General features: G+C 32.0%; 6 protein-coding genes across 8 annotated transcripts in view; 4 read left to right on the forward strand and 2 right to left on the reverse strand.

Annotated features, from left to right (window-relative positions):
- Nucleotides 1–66: 66 nt before the first annotated feature.
- LOC108553870 (broad-complex core protein isoforms 1/2/3/4/5) lies at nt 67–3,380 on the reverse strand. Its single transcript, XM_017908926.1, has 4 exons — nt 3,346–3,380; nt 1,669–2,069; nt 1,093–1,555; nt 67–736 (listed from the first exon to the last, which is right to left on the reverse strand). Exons 2-4 carry the CDS (start codon nt 2,041–2,043, stop codon nt 459–461), a joined length of 1,116 nt encoding a protein of 371 aa, XP_017764415.1. The 5' UTR covers nt 2,044–2,069; nt 3,346–3,380; the 3' UTR covers nt 67–458.
- Nucleotides 3,381–4,586: 1,206 nt separating this feature from the next.
- On the forward strand, nt 4,587–5,323 carry RpII15 (RNA polymerase II subunit RpII15). The gene is made up of 3 exons (XM_017908933.1): nt 4,587–4,782; nt 4,867–4,940; nt 5,067–5,323. Exons 1-3 carry the CDS (start codon nt 4,654–4,656, stop codon nt 5,254–5,256), a joined length of 393 nt encoding a protein of 130 aa, XP_017764422.1. The 5' UTR covers nt 4,587–4,653; the 3' UTR covers nt 5,257–5,323.
- A 335-nt stretch (nt 5,324–5,658) lies between these two features.
- Nucleotides 5,659–7,357, forward strand: LOC108553874 (hsp70-binding protein 1). Its single transcript, XM_017908930.1, has 5 exons — nt 5,659–5,865; nt 5,950–6,187; nt 6,268–6,670; nt 6,818–7,055; nt 7,147–7,357. The coding sequence occupies exons 1-5, from the start codon at nt 5,822–5,824 to the stop codon at nt 7,355–7,357; spliced, it is 1,134 nt and encodes a 377-aa protein (XP_017764419.1). The 5' UTR covers nt 5,659–5,821.
- Nucleotides 7,358–8,013: 656 nt separating this feature from the next.
- Pex19 (peroxisomal biogenesis factor 19) lies at nt 8,014–10,243 on the forward strand. The gene is made up of 5 exons (XM_017908925.1): nt 8,014–8,137; nt 8,499–8,681; nt 8,736–8,896; nt 8,986–9,216; nt 9,312–10,243. Exons 1-5 carry the CDS (start codon nt 8,077–8,079, stop codon nt 9,537–9,539), a joined length of 864 nt encoding a protein of 287 aa, XP_017764414.1. The 5' UTR covers nt 8,014–8,076; the 3' UTR covers nt 9,540–10,243.
- Nucleotides 10,244–10,434: 191 nt separating this feature from the next.
- On the reverse strand, nt 10,435–12,915 carry Pgk (phosphoglycerate kinase). Its single transcript, XM_017908910.1, has 5 exons — nt 12,654–12,915; nt 12,025–12,373; nt 11,569–11,907; nt 11,279–11,498; nt 10,435–11,173 (listed from the first exon to the last, which is right to left on the reverse strand). The coding sequence occupies exons 1-5, from the start codon at nt 12,713–12,715 to the stop codon at nt 10,896–10,898; spliced, it is 1,248 nt and encodes a 415-aa protein (XP_017764399.1). The 5' UTR covers nt 12,716–12,915; the 3' UTR covers nt 10,435–10,895.
- Nucleotides 12,916–15,026: 2,111 nt separating this feature from the next.
- Nucleotides 15,027–15,476, forward strand: part of Asator (tau-tubulin kinase asator) — a 12,000-nt gene continuing 11,550 nt past the window's right edge. The window contains exon 1 of one of the 3 annotated variants that reach the window (XM_017908983.1): nt 15,027–15,135. In XM_017908983.1, the coding sequence (XP_017764472.1) occupies nt 15,041–15,135 (95 nt within the window). In that variant the 5' untranslated portion in view covers nt 15,027–15,040. The remainder of the gene's footprint in view (nt 15,136–15,476) is intronic. The other 2 variants (XM_017908980.1, XM_017908982.1) reach the window with 2 other exon arrangements.

Consider the following 15,476-nt stretch of genomic DNA (forward strand, 5'->3'; position numbering starts at 1 on the left):
TTTCACCCTTATTCATCTCTCTCTCTCTTTCTCTTCCCCCCCCCCCTCCCCTCACTCCCTCGCCCTCTCTCTCACTCTCTCCCCCTCTCTCACGTCTCTTTCATTTCGATGCTACGTTCGAAAATTCGCGCATGGTGCTTATGTACACGGAGCCGAGCTGTTCGAGACTAAAATCATGCCTATCATGTACGATACGTACACATTGTCAATTATTTTCTATTAAATTACTATCTTCTGTAAATGCAATAAATGTGTATAGAATAACGAGTAATTCGACGAAAACGCACTCGCGCTGGACATGCGTAAGCGCGAGTCGTGAATATTTAAACGAGAAACGGATAACTCAGTGTGAGTCAATAAAGATGGGAAGAATGACAGTCTGGAACAGCTCCGACGTGGCAATAAAAAATTTGTTCGATTCAACTCAAGTCTAAAAACCCGCTACTTTTCGTACGGCACTACGGTAGGCTGGAGTTTAGGCTTTCTGGCAAACGATAGTTCATCATATGATATGGCGGGCTCGCAGGACTTCCCGGTTGACTATTCATGCCAAGATTACTTGAACCACGACCGCGTTTTCGCCTTTGCAATATACCTTTTCTAACCATATAAAATCGAATCGTACTTATCGGAATTTTGTACTTTTCCGAAGCAACTTGAAATGTCATACCACGTGCTACCATATCCGAAGCTTGCTTCAATTCTTCTTCCGAACGTCTTTGTCGTCTCTGATAACCTGAAAATTACATAAATGACAATTCAACGAAGAAAAAAGGCTTTATCTTATTGTTTCTTAATTGCGATCAAATAAAATATCACTGCTTAATATTTAATACTCGACGTTTAAGATCTAGCAAAAGAGAAGGAATGAAAAGACCAGAAATGAGAAAAGAAGAGAAAAAGAGAAATGAAGGAAAAAGAAAAAGAAAGAAAAAACGATAAGTATAAAAACTGTAAAGACAAATGAAAAAAAATGTACATGATTTTATACTAGTTTGTATAATTTTAACAAGCAAAATAAAATTTGTTTGCCAATTTCTTTGCTCGATCATTTTCTACTACTTATTTTCTCCCACTTTACTCTTATCTTACCTTCAATTGCAGGAAACGGGCTACTAGGATTACAATTGCTGCTCGGTACCATACTAATAGAGTATGGCTTGACATCATGCTGCTGGGTAAATTGCTCATCTGGCTCCATTTTAACCATCCCCTGAGTCTCAGTTAAAGTCGCTTCGCAAGCGCTAAGTGCTTTTTCCAAATGCTGTAACGCCTCGCTATGCTCCATATTCATAAAATTTGATGAATTGGGATTCTGCGGAACCGGTGTAGTACTATGCGATGGAGCGCTTGCCGTACTAGACGCAGCAATCGATGTAGTCTCTAGAAAGTTGGCATTCGAAGTTCCATCATCGGATGGAGTTTCCTCGCTTTTATAATCAGATCCATCTTGCTGTACCGTCGTAGATGGTGCAACAGCGACATTAGAGTCACATTGTTGTGAATTACTTTCACTCGAAGAACTATCATTTCCTTGAGTAGATAAACCACGAACCTGGTGATGGAGTTGTCGTAAAAATTAACCCAATCTATATAAATTCCTTTCAACACATTACTTGCAACAACAAAGAGAAAATCAGTACTCGGAAAGTATTTTAATTCATTTACCTGCAAAACTTCAGCAGCTTGCATTAACTTAGCGAGCTGCTGTTGCTCCACATATACTTCTCCGCGATACATAAACTCTACTAGAGCTTGAAGTTCCCACATTCTCATATCTCTCAAAAATATAATAGGATGAGTGCAAGGTATTTCTAACAACAAACGTTCCAGATAATCGCTACATGCGGACAATACCACCTTGTGACACTTTATCGAGCCTCCATCACAGGCTAAAGTAACATCAACAAATTGCTCAGAACTTAAAAGTTTTGGAAATGCACTATGCATATTTGATTGGTGAGAGTTCCATGAAACGCAAAACTGTTGACGATCCCCGCCAGGGTAATTACCCGGGGTATGCAGGTTACTTCCACCTTCCATTATTTTGCAGCTTTAGAACAATTTTCCTGTCAATATCAACACATTTCTTAATTACACTTTTATACTTTAAGAATGTTTATTTCATCATCAAAAACGCTACAACAAATCAAACACTGTAAAATATAATAAAACTGTCTGTAGCAAAACTTAGAACATTAAACAATATGTAAAGTTTATAAATTTTACAATCGTTACAAAATAAACATTTATGGTATTATTTAGGAAGAATAAAACCCACAATGCAATTCAAATTCAATTTTTGCTAAATATTTATATAAACTTGGCATACTACATTACATATTATTCATAGCTAATTTTATTGTATCGTAAATACTGCTTATTCTAATGTCTTTATTTAATTTTCTTTTTTTCCTTTATAATTAAATAATACCTACTTTTCACCTTAATTTCTTACCGAATCAATATATATAAATTAAGAATATTTGACATATTTTAAAGAAGATCTTTAAATGAGACACTTATTGAAATCTAAATTTGTACAATAATAAATAAAAACTACATACTCAGGCTCGATAGACAAATGATTATGAACATAACTTTACTAAAGCTTAATATTATGGTGGGATGCTTTAGAGGATAATTATTGACAATATGCACCTATAAAAGTAGAAAAAGTATGCTTGCTGAATATATATTATGAACAAAATTTTAAATAAATACAAAAGTGACACTTACTAAATAATATTTGTTTAAAACAATATACAATATGGCTATATTGCCAAAGAAACTATACTATCAGCTATACACATTCAACTTTTATTATAAATAATTATGTATAAATGTGCAACATAATTGAAAAATATAAAAGATATACCTGCGATTCGTTATTCAAATTGGTAATTCTATTGTAGCTTAGTGCATTTACAAGAAAGGAAATCAACATCGAGAAGCCTTTAAAGAAAATCCATGGCACTAGCCGAGAACGAATATGCAACAAAACAAATCTGTCGTCAGAAGCACAAACGAATTCCCCGGAAAAAATGTTCAAATACAAACTTTAGTTACGCGGCGTTTATCGTAATCACGTGCTCAAAGCGTACTAGCCGACAGGTTAACCAAAAAATATCCAATGTACATGAAGAAGTATCAAATTTTTTTGTCAATAGAAAAATGGTGAAATCTTTGTGGGAGACGCTGTCGGCGTGAGTGCCATCACCCCCCAGGAACGCCTTGAACACAAGTTTGGTCTTTCTTTTTAATTTATGAAACCAAATCCAGTGGACTTCGGAAAACCAAACAACGAAATGTAGTATGAATTTTACAGTAAATGATTTCACTCACGAATTTTCAGCTCAATCGACCCCTCTCAGATTTTCGCGTCGCTTTCGGGAAGAATCCCTTAAGAAAACATTCATCCGCCGAGATTTGCACTAGCTAGGGGAGCTCGAACGAAAGGGTGGGGGTAGTAAGGCTGGGGGTAGCTTAGTGGAACACTAGCGCACCTCTTGCCTTTCCTGAAAACTCTTACGAACGTTAAACTCCCCGAATCTCTGTCTAAAACTATTCTATCTATACCTATGCTTTATTTATCTATATACCTATGTTATACAAATATTTCGATTTCAACTAAACAATCCCATGATTCTTTGAAATCTTCCTTAAAAAAATGAATAGCTGTATAAAATATTTTTACTATACCATTGTTTACTGTTAACATCATTACTTATTTCATTTAAAATCATATCCTTCTTTTCTAAGACAACAATAATGACATGTGTTCTTTACTTTCAGCCATTGTAAATAATAACTTTTTGAAGGTTTGTTTCTCTATTGTACTCTCCGTTTTTCCACAATGCTAATATTTTAACAAGTAGCAAGAAATGTAATTGTCACACATTCACCAATTAAAACAAAACACCATTTCCCAAAATGGAATTCTATATACATGCATATTCGCGCCATTACTTGAAAATGCTCCATAAGTTTTAATAAAATTAGGTTATCAACATTTTCATCGATTCATGTTTCCAACGTGTAACAACAAAATATTAAAATGTATTCAAATGACGATTGGTTGAGGTAACCTTCCTTAAACTCGAATATTATACCTCTATATTTTATCACCATTTGATTCCATTTTTATTGTTTAATTACTGTGATTGTTTGTTGCATAGTTTTCATTTATATAATTGGTTAAAATACAGCTGATATTAAAATTATCAATTGTACCGTAACCAATGGAAACAGATTACAATTTAGTTTATTTTATCCGTCAATTTTAATTGGCTTAAAAAAATGTTTCCTTGTTCCCATTAATAAAGTATTATCATTTAACGCTGTTTTTTATTAGCATGATTTATTACAATGCGATATAACTTAGTAAAGTGTAGATGTATGTAAAATTTATATAAAAATCGACATTCACCTCTTTTGATATTCAGGTTCATTGTATGATCTTAAACTTTCCTACACTATGATTGAAAAATAATTGACTCTTTTACATAGTACTCGATAAATATCACTTTTATTGTTCTTCTTTCCCCTCACCTATATTTTTTTCCTTCTCTTTCTTCTTTTTTTCCTCTCCTTTTTTATTGTGTATATTTATTGAATTTTGTTGAATACAAAAGAAACTGAGACGTACAAAATATGTTGAAAATTACTGGTTATGATGCGCATGATGATGGACCAGGTTTCGTTGGTATTAGATTTTGTCAAGAATGTAACAACATGTTATATCCAAAAGAAGATAAGGAGAATAAAGTACTAATGTATGCAGTAAGTATAATATATGAAATGCATCTCGTTTATCAAATCAAAACCTCGATCAAAACGATACTTAATTCAAAAACTTTTTTGTAGTGCAGAAATTGTGATTTCAAGCAACTAGCTGATAGCAATTGTATTTATGTAAATAAAATTATGCACGAAATAGAGTAAGTAAAAGTAACAATTTTTATATTTATAGATACAAAATGAAATTTCTGTTCTCTTTCTTTTTAAAAAAATTATTCAGTATATTTTATTATATATCTACTTTATTATAATTTTTATGATTTTAGTGAATTGACACATATTGTTGCGGATGTCATATCAGATCCTACTTTACCAAGAACCGAAGAACACCCATGTCCAAAGTGTAATCACAGAGAAGCAGTATTTTTTCAAGCACAAACTAGACGAGCAGAAGAAGAAATGAGATTATATTATGTTTGTACTAATCAGCATTGTTCTCATAGGTGGACAGAATAATGTTTTAGAAGCAGTTTGAAAATCTATAAAAAAGATAATAAAAGTAATAACAAAAGGAAAAATATGAAACGCAATAAAGCATATATTTATTTATTGATACGCATTATTGTAATGATTTATATATAAAGTAATAATTATGATAAATAAACATGTCTAATGCAAAATTTAAATTATTAAGTACACTGTATACATTTAGTAATCGATAATTATAATTATTGATACATTATTTAATTGTACACATTGTGATTTTCAATAACAACATAAGACAGATAATACATTGATTGAAATTGGTTGTCACATGTCTGAATCTACAAAAATTTGGACATTTTTGCAGCTAAGAGCTTGTGCGCACGCGTAAAACAAAGTTATTTACGCCCCTAACCGATTTCTATTTCGTGTCGACCTTGTTTTCAATGCGAAAGTGACGTCTCTTGATGAAAATTCTCCTCGTTTCTAGAATTTACGAAAACAATAACGGGAATTAGCAGTGACATTCATTGAACAATATAATGCTCTCTTATCTTTATTATATCAGAGAAACGTTTGCGATAAATTTAATTGATTAATGGGTGCAGCGCATACGACTAAACTTACAGAAAAAATGGAGAAGTAAAGATTATATCTTTATAACAATCATAACTGTACATGATTTGAGAATGATTATAGGTTATCTGTTTTCGTTTATCATTTTAGTTCTCAACGTTCAAATGGACGAGAGAAAACGGAAGAACAACCGCGTGTAAACAGCAGCACAAGGCCATTATCAATTGAAGGGCCATCAAATATGAATAATACTGAGCCACAAATATATGAACCATTGCCAAACCAACCTAGGCAACCAACAAATTTACAAGGATTACTTAGGTATGCTATGGAAGCAACCCACTCTCAAAGTAATTATGATACACAGTTTCAACCCATTGATAAAGAAGTAAGTGACATGATTTTGCTGTTACATTATCAGCGTAACTTCGATAGAAGATTAATTAAAGTTGAACTATATATTTACAGAGACAAGAATTTTTGAAAGAAACACTTTGCTCTCTATCATGCAATGTGATCGAGGAATTACAAAAAGCTATAAAACTATTATCAAATATAGTTAATGTTCATCCAGATGATGATACATCGCAATATGAATCTGCATTAGAAAGGATTGTAGATTTTGTAGATAATATAGATATTGCTAATGACTTTTATAAAATAGGTGGTTTTTCAATATTTCATCCTTGCTTACACTCTCCTCATAGCAGTATTAGATGGAGAGCAGCAGATGTAATTGCTGAATTAACTCAAAATAATCCCTTCTGTCAAGAAAAATTTCTAGAAACTGACTTGTTTCCCATATTATTGAACATGGTAGACACAGATCCTGCAGAAACAGTCAGAATCAAAGCTTTATATGCTGTTTCCTGTAAGTCGAATACCTTTATTCAAATAGAAAACATATTGATTTATATCTTATTCATTTGCCATTATAGTTGAATTATATTCATACTTATTTATTAATCATATTCACTTACAATAAATAATGCAATACAATTTATCGTATTTAACATAGGCATAGTTCGAGAACATCCAATGTCTTTGATTGACATGGATTTACATGATGGATATTCTATTCTCTTAAGAGCAATGCAAAGTTCGGTAACAAAATTACAAATTAAGTCTGCATTTCTTTTATCCTCTCTTTGTAACAAGGAAAATGTACAAAATGTAAAATTAATACTGGTGAATATGGGCTTGATTGAACAAGCTACAGGTTTGCTGGCCATTAATGATATACTTCCAGAAATTAGGTATTATTTTCTATGCCTGTTTCTTCTTATAATATAATTAAATTGATCTCAACAATTGATCAATTAATTAAATTCATCTTTAATGTTTCAGAGACCAATTGCTAAATATTCTTGACGGTTTGACCAACGATGATTTTCTCCCTGCTTTAAAAGAATGCAGACGACCTGAACTTCGTTTACAGTCTACATTAGAGCATTACATAAAGGATTTAAAACACGAGGACAATCCTGACCAGATAGATATATGTCATCGAATGATACAGAAGGTTTTTTCCGATCAAGATACAAATCAAGAAAGATAATTGTAATTTACAATAATATTAAATTCTCTTTATGTTCATTAAACTTGTGTATCAACAAATATTATGGTTGATAAATAAAATAAATGTATTTTATTTATATTATACCATATACACCTTGGTTCTTCAATTTATTAATAAACATTAAAACAGGTTACAATTGGACGTTGTTCTCATAAAAGAAATTAACATAAATGAACAAAAAAAAAGGTACAAATGACACTTTAAAGGCAGATAACTGTAATACATTGCATTGTATAAAGCTGATATAATTCATTAAATGTAAATATTATGCTGTTATGAACATAGAAAACAATACACAACAGGCTCATTCGAGTCAACACTCTTTAGCTAACTGATATAATTGTTTGTAAAATTCCATAAAAGGTCTAGTTTAATCAAAGTATCGATATCATTTTTTATTTTGCGATGATAATGGAATAATAATAGAAAGAAAGAAAGAGAAAAGAAAAAATAGAAAAATTATAAACAACATTTCCAAAAAGAGAATCAACAGAATATATATCACTCATTTAGGAGTGCAATTAATAAACCGATTTATGTAAAAGATAAATAATAAATAATTCATTCATGTTAATTTCTTCCATAACGTACATGACACATAAAGAATGTAAACAATGACAAAGCTATAACGTTTTGATTCATATAATTTCGTACAGTGGTTTGAAGTTCGTTAGGATCGAAACTATAAAACTATAAATATGGCCAACGAAAAACCTACGAAACAAACGGAGGACGAAGAGTTAAATAATTTATTAGATAGTGAGTAATTATAACATTATGAGTTCTAGGATTAAATAAATGTAATTTAAGAAACATAACCCCACTCTTTATAAATGTCTGATGTTTTTTTTTTTTTTATTAATTGATACATTTGTTAAATCAATTATTTTACAACGTTATATGAAAAAGAATAACTTAATTGAAAATAACAAAATAAATAAAAAACATATTTATTTTCCATATATTATTTCTTATAAAAATAAATAATCATTTATCAATTTTTGATTACGTAATTTCCGAGACTTTCATATCAAAGTGAAAACGCTTAAAATATGTAGTAAATATCTTTTTGTTACATATAAGGTTGATAAGTATCATCATTTTATGATTATTGTCTCAGGTGCTTTGAAGGATTTCAATAAGGAGCAAAAGTTTGATAAGGAAGATACAATTAAAATAGATACTTCCGAATCCACAACAAACAACAATGCACCTGACATTTCAGAAGATGGTTGGACAACGGATTTTATTAAACAAGCGGCAGAACAATTTGAGGAAAATATGCAAAATTTTATACAACATGGTAATGGTTTATGAAAAATCTAAAAGACATGTTATTTAAGAGTTTTTCCATTAGGAACGGATAATGAATTAGGCGCTTTCCAAAGGATGGCGCAAGCAGTTGCTAGTGTAATAAATGATGAAAGTACCCTTGATAAAGATGGTGTGAGTACAGATTTTCAGTCTGCCATTGCACGAGCATTAAATGACTTGTCTGCAACCTCAGAAAATTTACAGGTAGTTGTTTCAGAAATCATCTGAGTCTTTCTTTTATTTAATTCTTTGTATCTTGAAAAAATTCACGTTCTTTCGTCGAAACATTGTAGAGCGAGGCTGATTTATCTGAAATGTTTGGGCAAGTATCCTTAGAAGATGGTCCTGGTGCCATTTTACCATTTATGCAAGGAATGTTGCAGCATTTACTATCAAAAGAAATTTTATATCCGACATTGAAAGAATTAGTAGATAAATATCCTGAATGGCTAGAAAAGAAAAAAGCAACAATATCCACAAGTGATCTGCAGAGGTCTACGAAACAATTTGAATTAATGCAGCAGGTTGTTATACAATAGAAATAATTATAGAAGTAAATTGCGTTTCCTTGTGGATATCATTCTTTTATAGAACTGATAAAAGTAACTTCTAATTTTAGGTATGTACTGAACTCGATAAAGAAAAAGACGATGATACAGAAGAAATGAAAAAGAAACGTTTTGAAACAATAATATCACTTATGCAAGAAATACAAGGTTATGGGCAATTACCCGAAGAACTCGTAGGAGAACACACAACTCCTTTTCAAATCGATACAGAAGGCGATCCTATGATTCCAGCGTTATTACGTAACATAGAATCACCACAAAATTGTTCTTTAATGTAAATCAATTTTCTAATAGTGCAATTTCTGTGTCTCAATAGGACAACAAATTGCTATTTTAAGAAAAATTCAGGTAATGCATTGGGTGTTTCAGACATGTACATATCTGTTATATGTACAAGAAATATATGGGAATTTATTTAATACAACTTATTATTCTCAGTAATGTTATGTTCAGAATTTCATGTTTGTAAATAGAAATATCTTTCGTATATACATACAAGCGCGTATGTGTATATAATCGCTTTTAGTGATATAACGTGAGCGTAAATTATATTAAGCGACGGTACAGATTGATGTTGCGGTGACATCGTTGATGTCGCTGACACAAAGGTCGTGTGCAGATTACAGCTCCGGTAAAATATCTGACAGTAAAATGGACAAAGGTAGTCAAATCAACTTTTACTTGTAACTCAGATTATTTACCATCAAGTATTATTAATTCAGTGTCATTAAATTCTTTTTAGCATTTTGAATGTTTAAAAGATTTTTAATTCTTGCGCGTTATCATCAGTAATATATTAGAACGGAAAAATTCACTACAAATTATCATTGTATGTCATCAAATAATGCTCAAGTTCTTTATCTTTCGCAAATATCCTAAGTTACAGCGGACGAAACATTTGTAGTTTTTTGTTAGACTAATTTTATAACCTTACTGTATTATTCAATGTGTCTATATTATGAAATATACTAAAATATTAAACACATTTTTGTATGTTTCAAAATAATAGAAAAAGTAAAATTTGGCTATTTACCGTGACACCTTATTTATGAAGTACATAATAATTGTGCATCTTTTTAGTTTGTCCTTAACTACAGTAAAGACTTTATTGTTTTATTAGATGTACTCTTTAAATTTTACATTTTCAAGTATGTACAATATAATTATTCGGCCTTGTGTAGTATGTTATTATCCTTTTTTACAATCAAGCTATTTAATATAGAGATAATAGTATTTTTATTAAACATCGTGTATTACATTTGAGGAGATCGTTATACGGAAATGATTAATGATTAATGATTAATGATTAATGATTAATAATATCGGATTGATATACTCAATATAACTGTTTTCATATAATTATAAATATATTTTACGTTTTCTTTTTATTCTCAACTGCCGACGTTTCTTATAGACGGAAACAAGATAACTATAGACATCTCTTTAAACATAAATTACACAGGTAACGGCATAGGCTACGAAAATACTCTATAAGAAACTATAAACACCTTATTTTGTTTTATTGTGCATCAATGCTAGTTTGATAGTAAGCGAGATAAATAAAATTAACATCTTTCAAGTATCAGTGATGACTAAAACCTTTAAATGTAAATGATATCGAGTAGATTACAAAATTATAATGAAGACAGAGCTGCGACTCCCGGTAAAACTTTTCCCTCGAGAAGTTCTAAGCTAGCACCACCACCAGTGCTCACATGGCTTACTTTATCTTCCGTTTTCCATTTAGCAGCGCATGTAGCTGTATCACCACCACCAATTATGGTAATTGCACCTCGTGTTGTCGCTTCTACGACATTGTCCATTAAACTTTTGGTACCTTTACTGAAATTTTCAAATTCAAAAACACCTGCTGGTCCGTTCCACACGATTGTTTTTGCTCTTTTAATAGGTTCTGTGAATCGAGTTAAATATAGTTGAACAAAATATTTTCCCAATGTTGATATGTCTTTAAGATTTTAGATATATATTAGTAATAAAGAGATCAATAAAAATTTACCGCTAAATAATTCCCTTGATTTTGATCCGACGTCAAGTCCTAACCAACCATCAGGTATACCACTTTCTAAATCTGCTGTGCCAACGGTTGCATTGTCCGCAAATTTGTCTGCAGTGACGAAATCAACGGGCAAATGTATTTGAACTTTATTTTTCTCAGCTTTCGATAATAAGTCATTAACGATTTTTGCACCTTCTTCGTCAAACAACGAATTACCGATCTAGACCAAGAAGATCATACTTTAGATTAAATATTTCAAGCGAAATAACAGTTTATCGTACTGTAGTTACCTTCATGTTTTTCGATACTTTTAAAAAGGTATAAGCCATTCCACCGCCTATGATCATCTCATTAACTTTATCCAGCAAGTTATTGATCAACTGTATTTTATCTGCAACTTTGGCACCGCCTAATATTGCCAAAAATGGTCTTTCAGGATTGTCCAATGCTTTGGCAAAATATTCTAATTCCTTTTTCAAAAGAAAACCACTTGCTCTTACTTCATATCCTTCACCAAGCATGGAGCTGTGTGCACGATGAGCTGTACCGAAAGCATCATTAATATAAATATCTCCTAATTTCCTTAATGCTTTCCTAAATTCCTCTACTTTTTCCTTATCAGCTTTTACCTAAAAAGAAAGAAAAGAAAATGCACTTAAACATAGTAAAAAATGTAAGATAAGATTTCTTAGCTTCATCTAATTAAATTTATTATATAAATGAGAATAACATTGAAATTTGCTTACTTTATTTCCATCTGCTCCAATTCCTTTACCTTCTTCCTCTATGTGAAATCTTAAATTTTCAAGTAAAATAATTGTTCCAGGTACTGGATTAGAACACGCAGCTTCAACCTCTGGTCCAATACAATCATTCAAGAATAAAATGTCCTTTCCAAGCAGGGATTTTAACTCTTCCGCAACAGGTTTCAAAGTATACTTTGGATTCGGTTGACCATCTGGACGTCCCAAATGTGACATTAAAACAACAGATTTAGCCTTCTTTTCAAGAGCATATTTGACTGTATCCAAAGCAGCAACGATTCTTTGGTTATTGGTAATTTTACCATCCTTCAATGGTACATTGAAATCAACGCTGCAATAGCAATGAGGTTAACGCTTACGAATACTATAAACTTAATACGATCTAACTCTTTGATACATCTTGGCCATAAATTAAAAAAAATATCGTCTAGTTTTATTACTAGAATATTGTTCGTAAAACATTTAACATTAACATTAACGTTAATATTTTTATAGATATATTTTTAACAACAAGTGCAAATTACATGGTACAAGATTATATTGCGTTTCACGCAATAGTTATGTTCTAATTTAGTTATTGGAAGAAAAATGGACTACAAAGAGAGATATACCGTATGAGAATTCGTTTATCCGCAAGATCGACTTTATCGATGCTAAGCTTATTCAGTGCCATAGCTTCAATGTTTGAATGGCTTGAACTTGATGTTATATCACGTACAACAGCAAATGTGTTACTACTGTTCCTCAACTTGGATGTACTTTGTCTAATGTTCCAACTACTGGTCAAATTTTTGATCACTGTCGAGTATCTGTTACCGTCTTTACACTTCGACTCGACAAAGTCAAAGCAAGGTCGACGAATACAGCGACCTCTTAAAAATGTTTGAATTACGCGCATCGAAACGATCATTTCGTACGTGTATTCGCTACAAGCTTCATCTGACAGTGAGAAATATGTGATCTATGGAGGCTTAATTTATCATTTATCTTTCTAATGCATACACAATGTGATCTAATGCATAGAAAAAGAAAGAAAAAAGTATATAGAATAGTATAGAAAATAGTCTAGAACATACTATGGAAAAGGAATTTCTAGTTTGTATAGAGTTTCGAATTTACTTAAACGGTTACGAATTAGATTAATATACTATTGGTTAACAGTCGTAACATTATTTTAGCACTTACTTTAACACTTAATAGTAGTAGTTTCATAACGGTTATTATAAAATGTTATTATAAGAACAAAGGTAATTTTCTTTCAAGCGGTAAATATTATATTACATAAAAGAAAGGTTAACGTTCGCATATATGTCGTGTCATGCGACAAAAATGAATATAATAGAGTCACGTGTGGTATAGGTACATTCGTTCTTTTATTAAATTTGACTACGACATCTAACTAATTATATCGTTTAGTTAAAACATACAATATAATAATATAATAAGGCACATAGTACGTAAATTCTGTCTTTTCTCGTTTCTTTTTTTTTTATTTTATATAACTATATACATATAGACTTACGATATCAGAATGCATATATGGTGCGTAGGCGCGCACGCACGCGTGTATTCATGGTTGCGCGCGCGCGCGTGTGTGTGTGTGTGTGTGTGTATATTATTCTCACTATCGTAATAAAAAATGGTCAAGAATATGGAGTGACGAATTGAAATTTAGTTTAATTTAGATTAATTCAAAGATACAAGATAAACACACGCACATACATGCGCACGCGTGCGAAGACATTATTAAAGTATCGATGATAGCAATAAAATCATTAATCGGCTTGAATGTACCATAGCATATACATATATGGACTAAGTCCCATAAACGGTGTTTAATCAACGTCGGGTATTCCGGTATTTTGTCTGACCGCTGCTATTCTCGATTCTGGCATAGTAGCACAGTTGCTCCCAGTTGGTTTATCTGATTTCAAAGATAACATAAAATAATGAAATTACGGGAAGAGAATGACGATTATCTTTCCATTGATAGAGGAATGTATATGCGTGTATGTGTGTACGTGCATGCGTTGTACGTGCGCGTTGAAACATGTGTAGATAATAGATCGGATTGATATCTTCTCGTTTGTTTTATTCTCATTATCGACTATAGAATCTTAATAACGAATCGTAGTTGCATGAAACGAAGATGGAAGCATTCTCTACAGGAAAAACTGAGACAAATATGTTATTATTGACCAACTACGTAAAAAAATTATAACATTCGTTGAATAAAAAAATCATGCGAATCTCGTGTGAGCATGCTCTAACCGATGCTGTACAGAAATAACACAACGTTGCTAAATGCGAATGCGAAATACGCGAAACATAGTTGTATATATTTTCTCGCAAAAAAATCTTGACTACGGTCTCTTAATTCGTAAACGGATGAAAGATAGTAGTAATAATATTATTATTACTACGGTATTGCGAAAACATTGGTATTGTAGTGATTCTTTTGTATAATCGTATAGTTCCATGATATACACGTTATTATTTGACTGATTATTTTTAATATATCTAAGTTAATTAAATCTTGAGAATTTCGCATCGATTTACATATAAATGGAAAATATTACTTTACGGAATTTGCAATTGGTATCTACATATAAAAGTAACAATCATCGTCGATTATCGACTATCGATCGAACGAAGCGTGTAATAGCTAATTTGAAATCATTGGAATCACGATGAACGACCGGTTAAGAAAGGAAAAACTTTTAAACTTTTAAGAAGAAAATTTAGAAAATTAGAAGGAATAAAGGAGAGCAAAAAACTAGGAGCATGCTATCAGTCATAGCGAATCGTTAACAATATAATGCAGAATACGCGAATCGTAATAAATATTTGAAATGGTGTCTGTGTTTGAATCGGTTTAGTTGAAAGCGAGTGGTTAGTCAAACCGCGTAAGCATCGGTGTAGAGCAAGGGGATCGGGGTGAACGGGTTGGTTGGTAGGGAAGATCGAGAAGAGAAGGAGGCGATGGAAGAAAAGGAACATGACGGTAGTTGTGTCAGTGTGTGTCCAATGCCAGTGGAACGCGACGATTTGCTTTCTGGCTCTAGCTCGCTCGTCAAAGAACTTGGGCCACCGGTTCGTAAACGAACTCACGGTGTTATCTAGATCGCATTTTAAATTCGGCAACGAATTTTATTCGTTCGCTGATAGTGTCCCAGATGAAGAGGACCGTGCAATTTATTACAAATCGCGTTACATTCTTACCGATTCTCTCCGATCAACCGATCGAACTGTTTATTCGTTTCTAGTGCTAAATAACACATCGATCGTCTCATCGATCTACTGCTGCCCTTGCTACTACTACTAGTACTACGACTACTACTACTACTACTACTATTACTACTACTACTACTACTACTACTACTACTACTACTACTACTGCTACTACTACTACTACTACCACCACCACCACCACC

Source organism: Eufriesea mexicana, unplaced genomic scaffold (assembly GCF_001483705.2).
Source record: "Eufriesea mexicana isolate 0111107269 unplaced genomic scaffold, ASM148370v2 scaffold13881, whole genome shotgun sequence".
Lineage (NCBI taxonomy): Eukaryota > Metazoa > Arthropoda > Insecta > Hymenoptera > Apidae > Eufriesea > Eufriesea mexicana.

What these genes read in the sequence shown, in the direction of transcription:
- LOC108553870 (XM_017908926.1), bottom strand. Translation starts at nt 2,043, where the DNA reads ATGGAAGGTGGAAGTAACCTGCATACCCCGGGTAATTACCCTGGCGGG. An exon ending in AAGCTGCTGAAGTTTTGCAG is followed by an intron (nt 1,556 to 1,668) that starts GTAAATGAATTA and finishes CTCCATCACCAG; the next exon opens with GTTCGTGGTTTATCTACTCA. An exon ending in CCCGTTTCCTGCAATTGAAG is followed by an intron (nt 737 to 1,092) that starts GTAAGATAAGAG and finishes TGTAATTTTCAG; the next exon opens with GTTATCAGAGACGACAAAGA.
- LOC108553874 (XM_017908930.1), top strand. Translation starts at nt 5,822, where the DNA reads ATGGGTGCAGCGCATACGACTAAACTTACAGAAAAAATGGAGAA. An exon ending in CTTACAGAAAAAATGGAGAA is followed by an intron (nt 5,866 to 5,949) that starts GTAAAGATTATA and finishes TTATCATTTTAG; the next exon opens with TTCTCAACGTTCAAATGGAC. An exon ending in TTCAACCCATTGATAAAGAA is followed by an intron (nt 6,188 to 6,267) that starts GTAAGTGACATG and finishes ATATATTTACAG; the next exon opens with AGACAAGAATTTTTGAAAGA.
- Pgk (XM_017908910.1), bottom strand. Translation starts at nt 12,715, where the DNA reads ATGGCACTGAATAAGCTTAGCATCGATAAAGTCGATCTTGCGGATAAA. An exon ending in TTGGAGCAGATGGAAATAAA is followed by an intron (nt 11,908 to 12,024) that starts GTAAGCAAATTT and finishes CTTTCTTTTTAG; the next exon opens with GTAAAAGCTGATAAGGAAAA. An exon ending in AAGTATCGAAAAACATGAAG is followed by an intron (nt 11,499 to 11,568) that starts GTAACTACAGTA and finishes TTCTTGGTCTAG; the next exon opens with ATCGGTAATTCGTTGTTTGA.
- RpII15 (XM_017908933.1), top strand. Translation starts at nt 4,654, where the DNA reads ATGTTGAAAATTACTGGTTATGATGCGCATGATGATGGACCAGGTTTC. An exon ending in ATAAAGTACTAATGTATGCA is followed by an intron (nt 4,783 to 4,866) that starts GTAAGTATAATA and finishes ACTTTTTTGTAG; the next exon opens with TGCAGAAATTGTGATTTCAA. An exon ending in AAAATTATGCACGAAATAGA is followed by an intron (nt 4,941 to 5,066) that starts GTAAGTAAAAGT and finishes TTATGATTTTAG; the next exon opens with TGAATTGACACATATTGTTG.
- Pex19 (XM_017908925.1), top strand. Translation starts at nt 8,077, where the DNA reads ATGGCCAACGAAAAACCTACGAAACAAACGGAGGACGAAGAGTTAAAT. An exon ending in CAACCTCAGAAAATTTACAG is followed by an intron (nt 8,897 to 8,985) that starts GTAGTTGTTTCA and finishes GAAACATTGTAG; the next exon opens with AGCGAGGCTGATTTATCTGA. An exon ending in AATTTGAATTAATGCAGCAG is followed by an intron (nt 9,217 to 9,311) that starts GTTGTTATACAA and finishes TTCTAATTTTAG; the next exon opens with GTATGTACTGAACTCGATAA.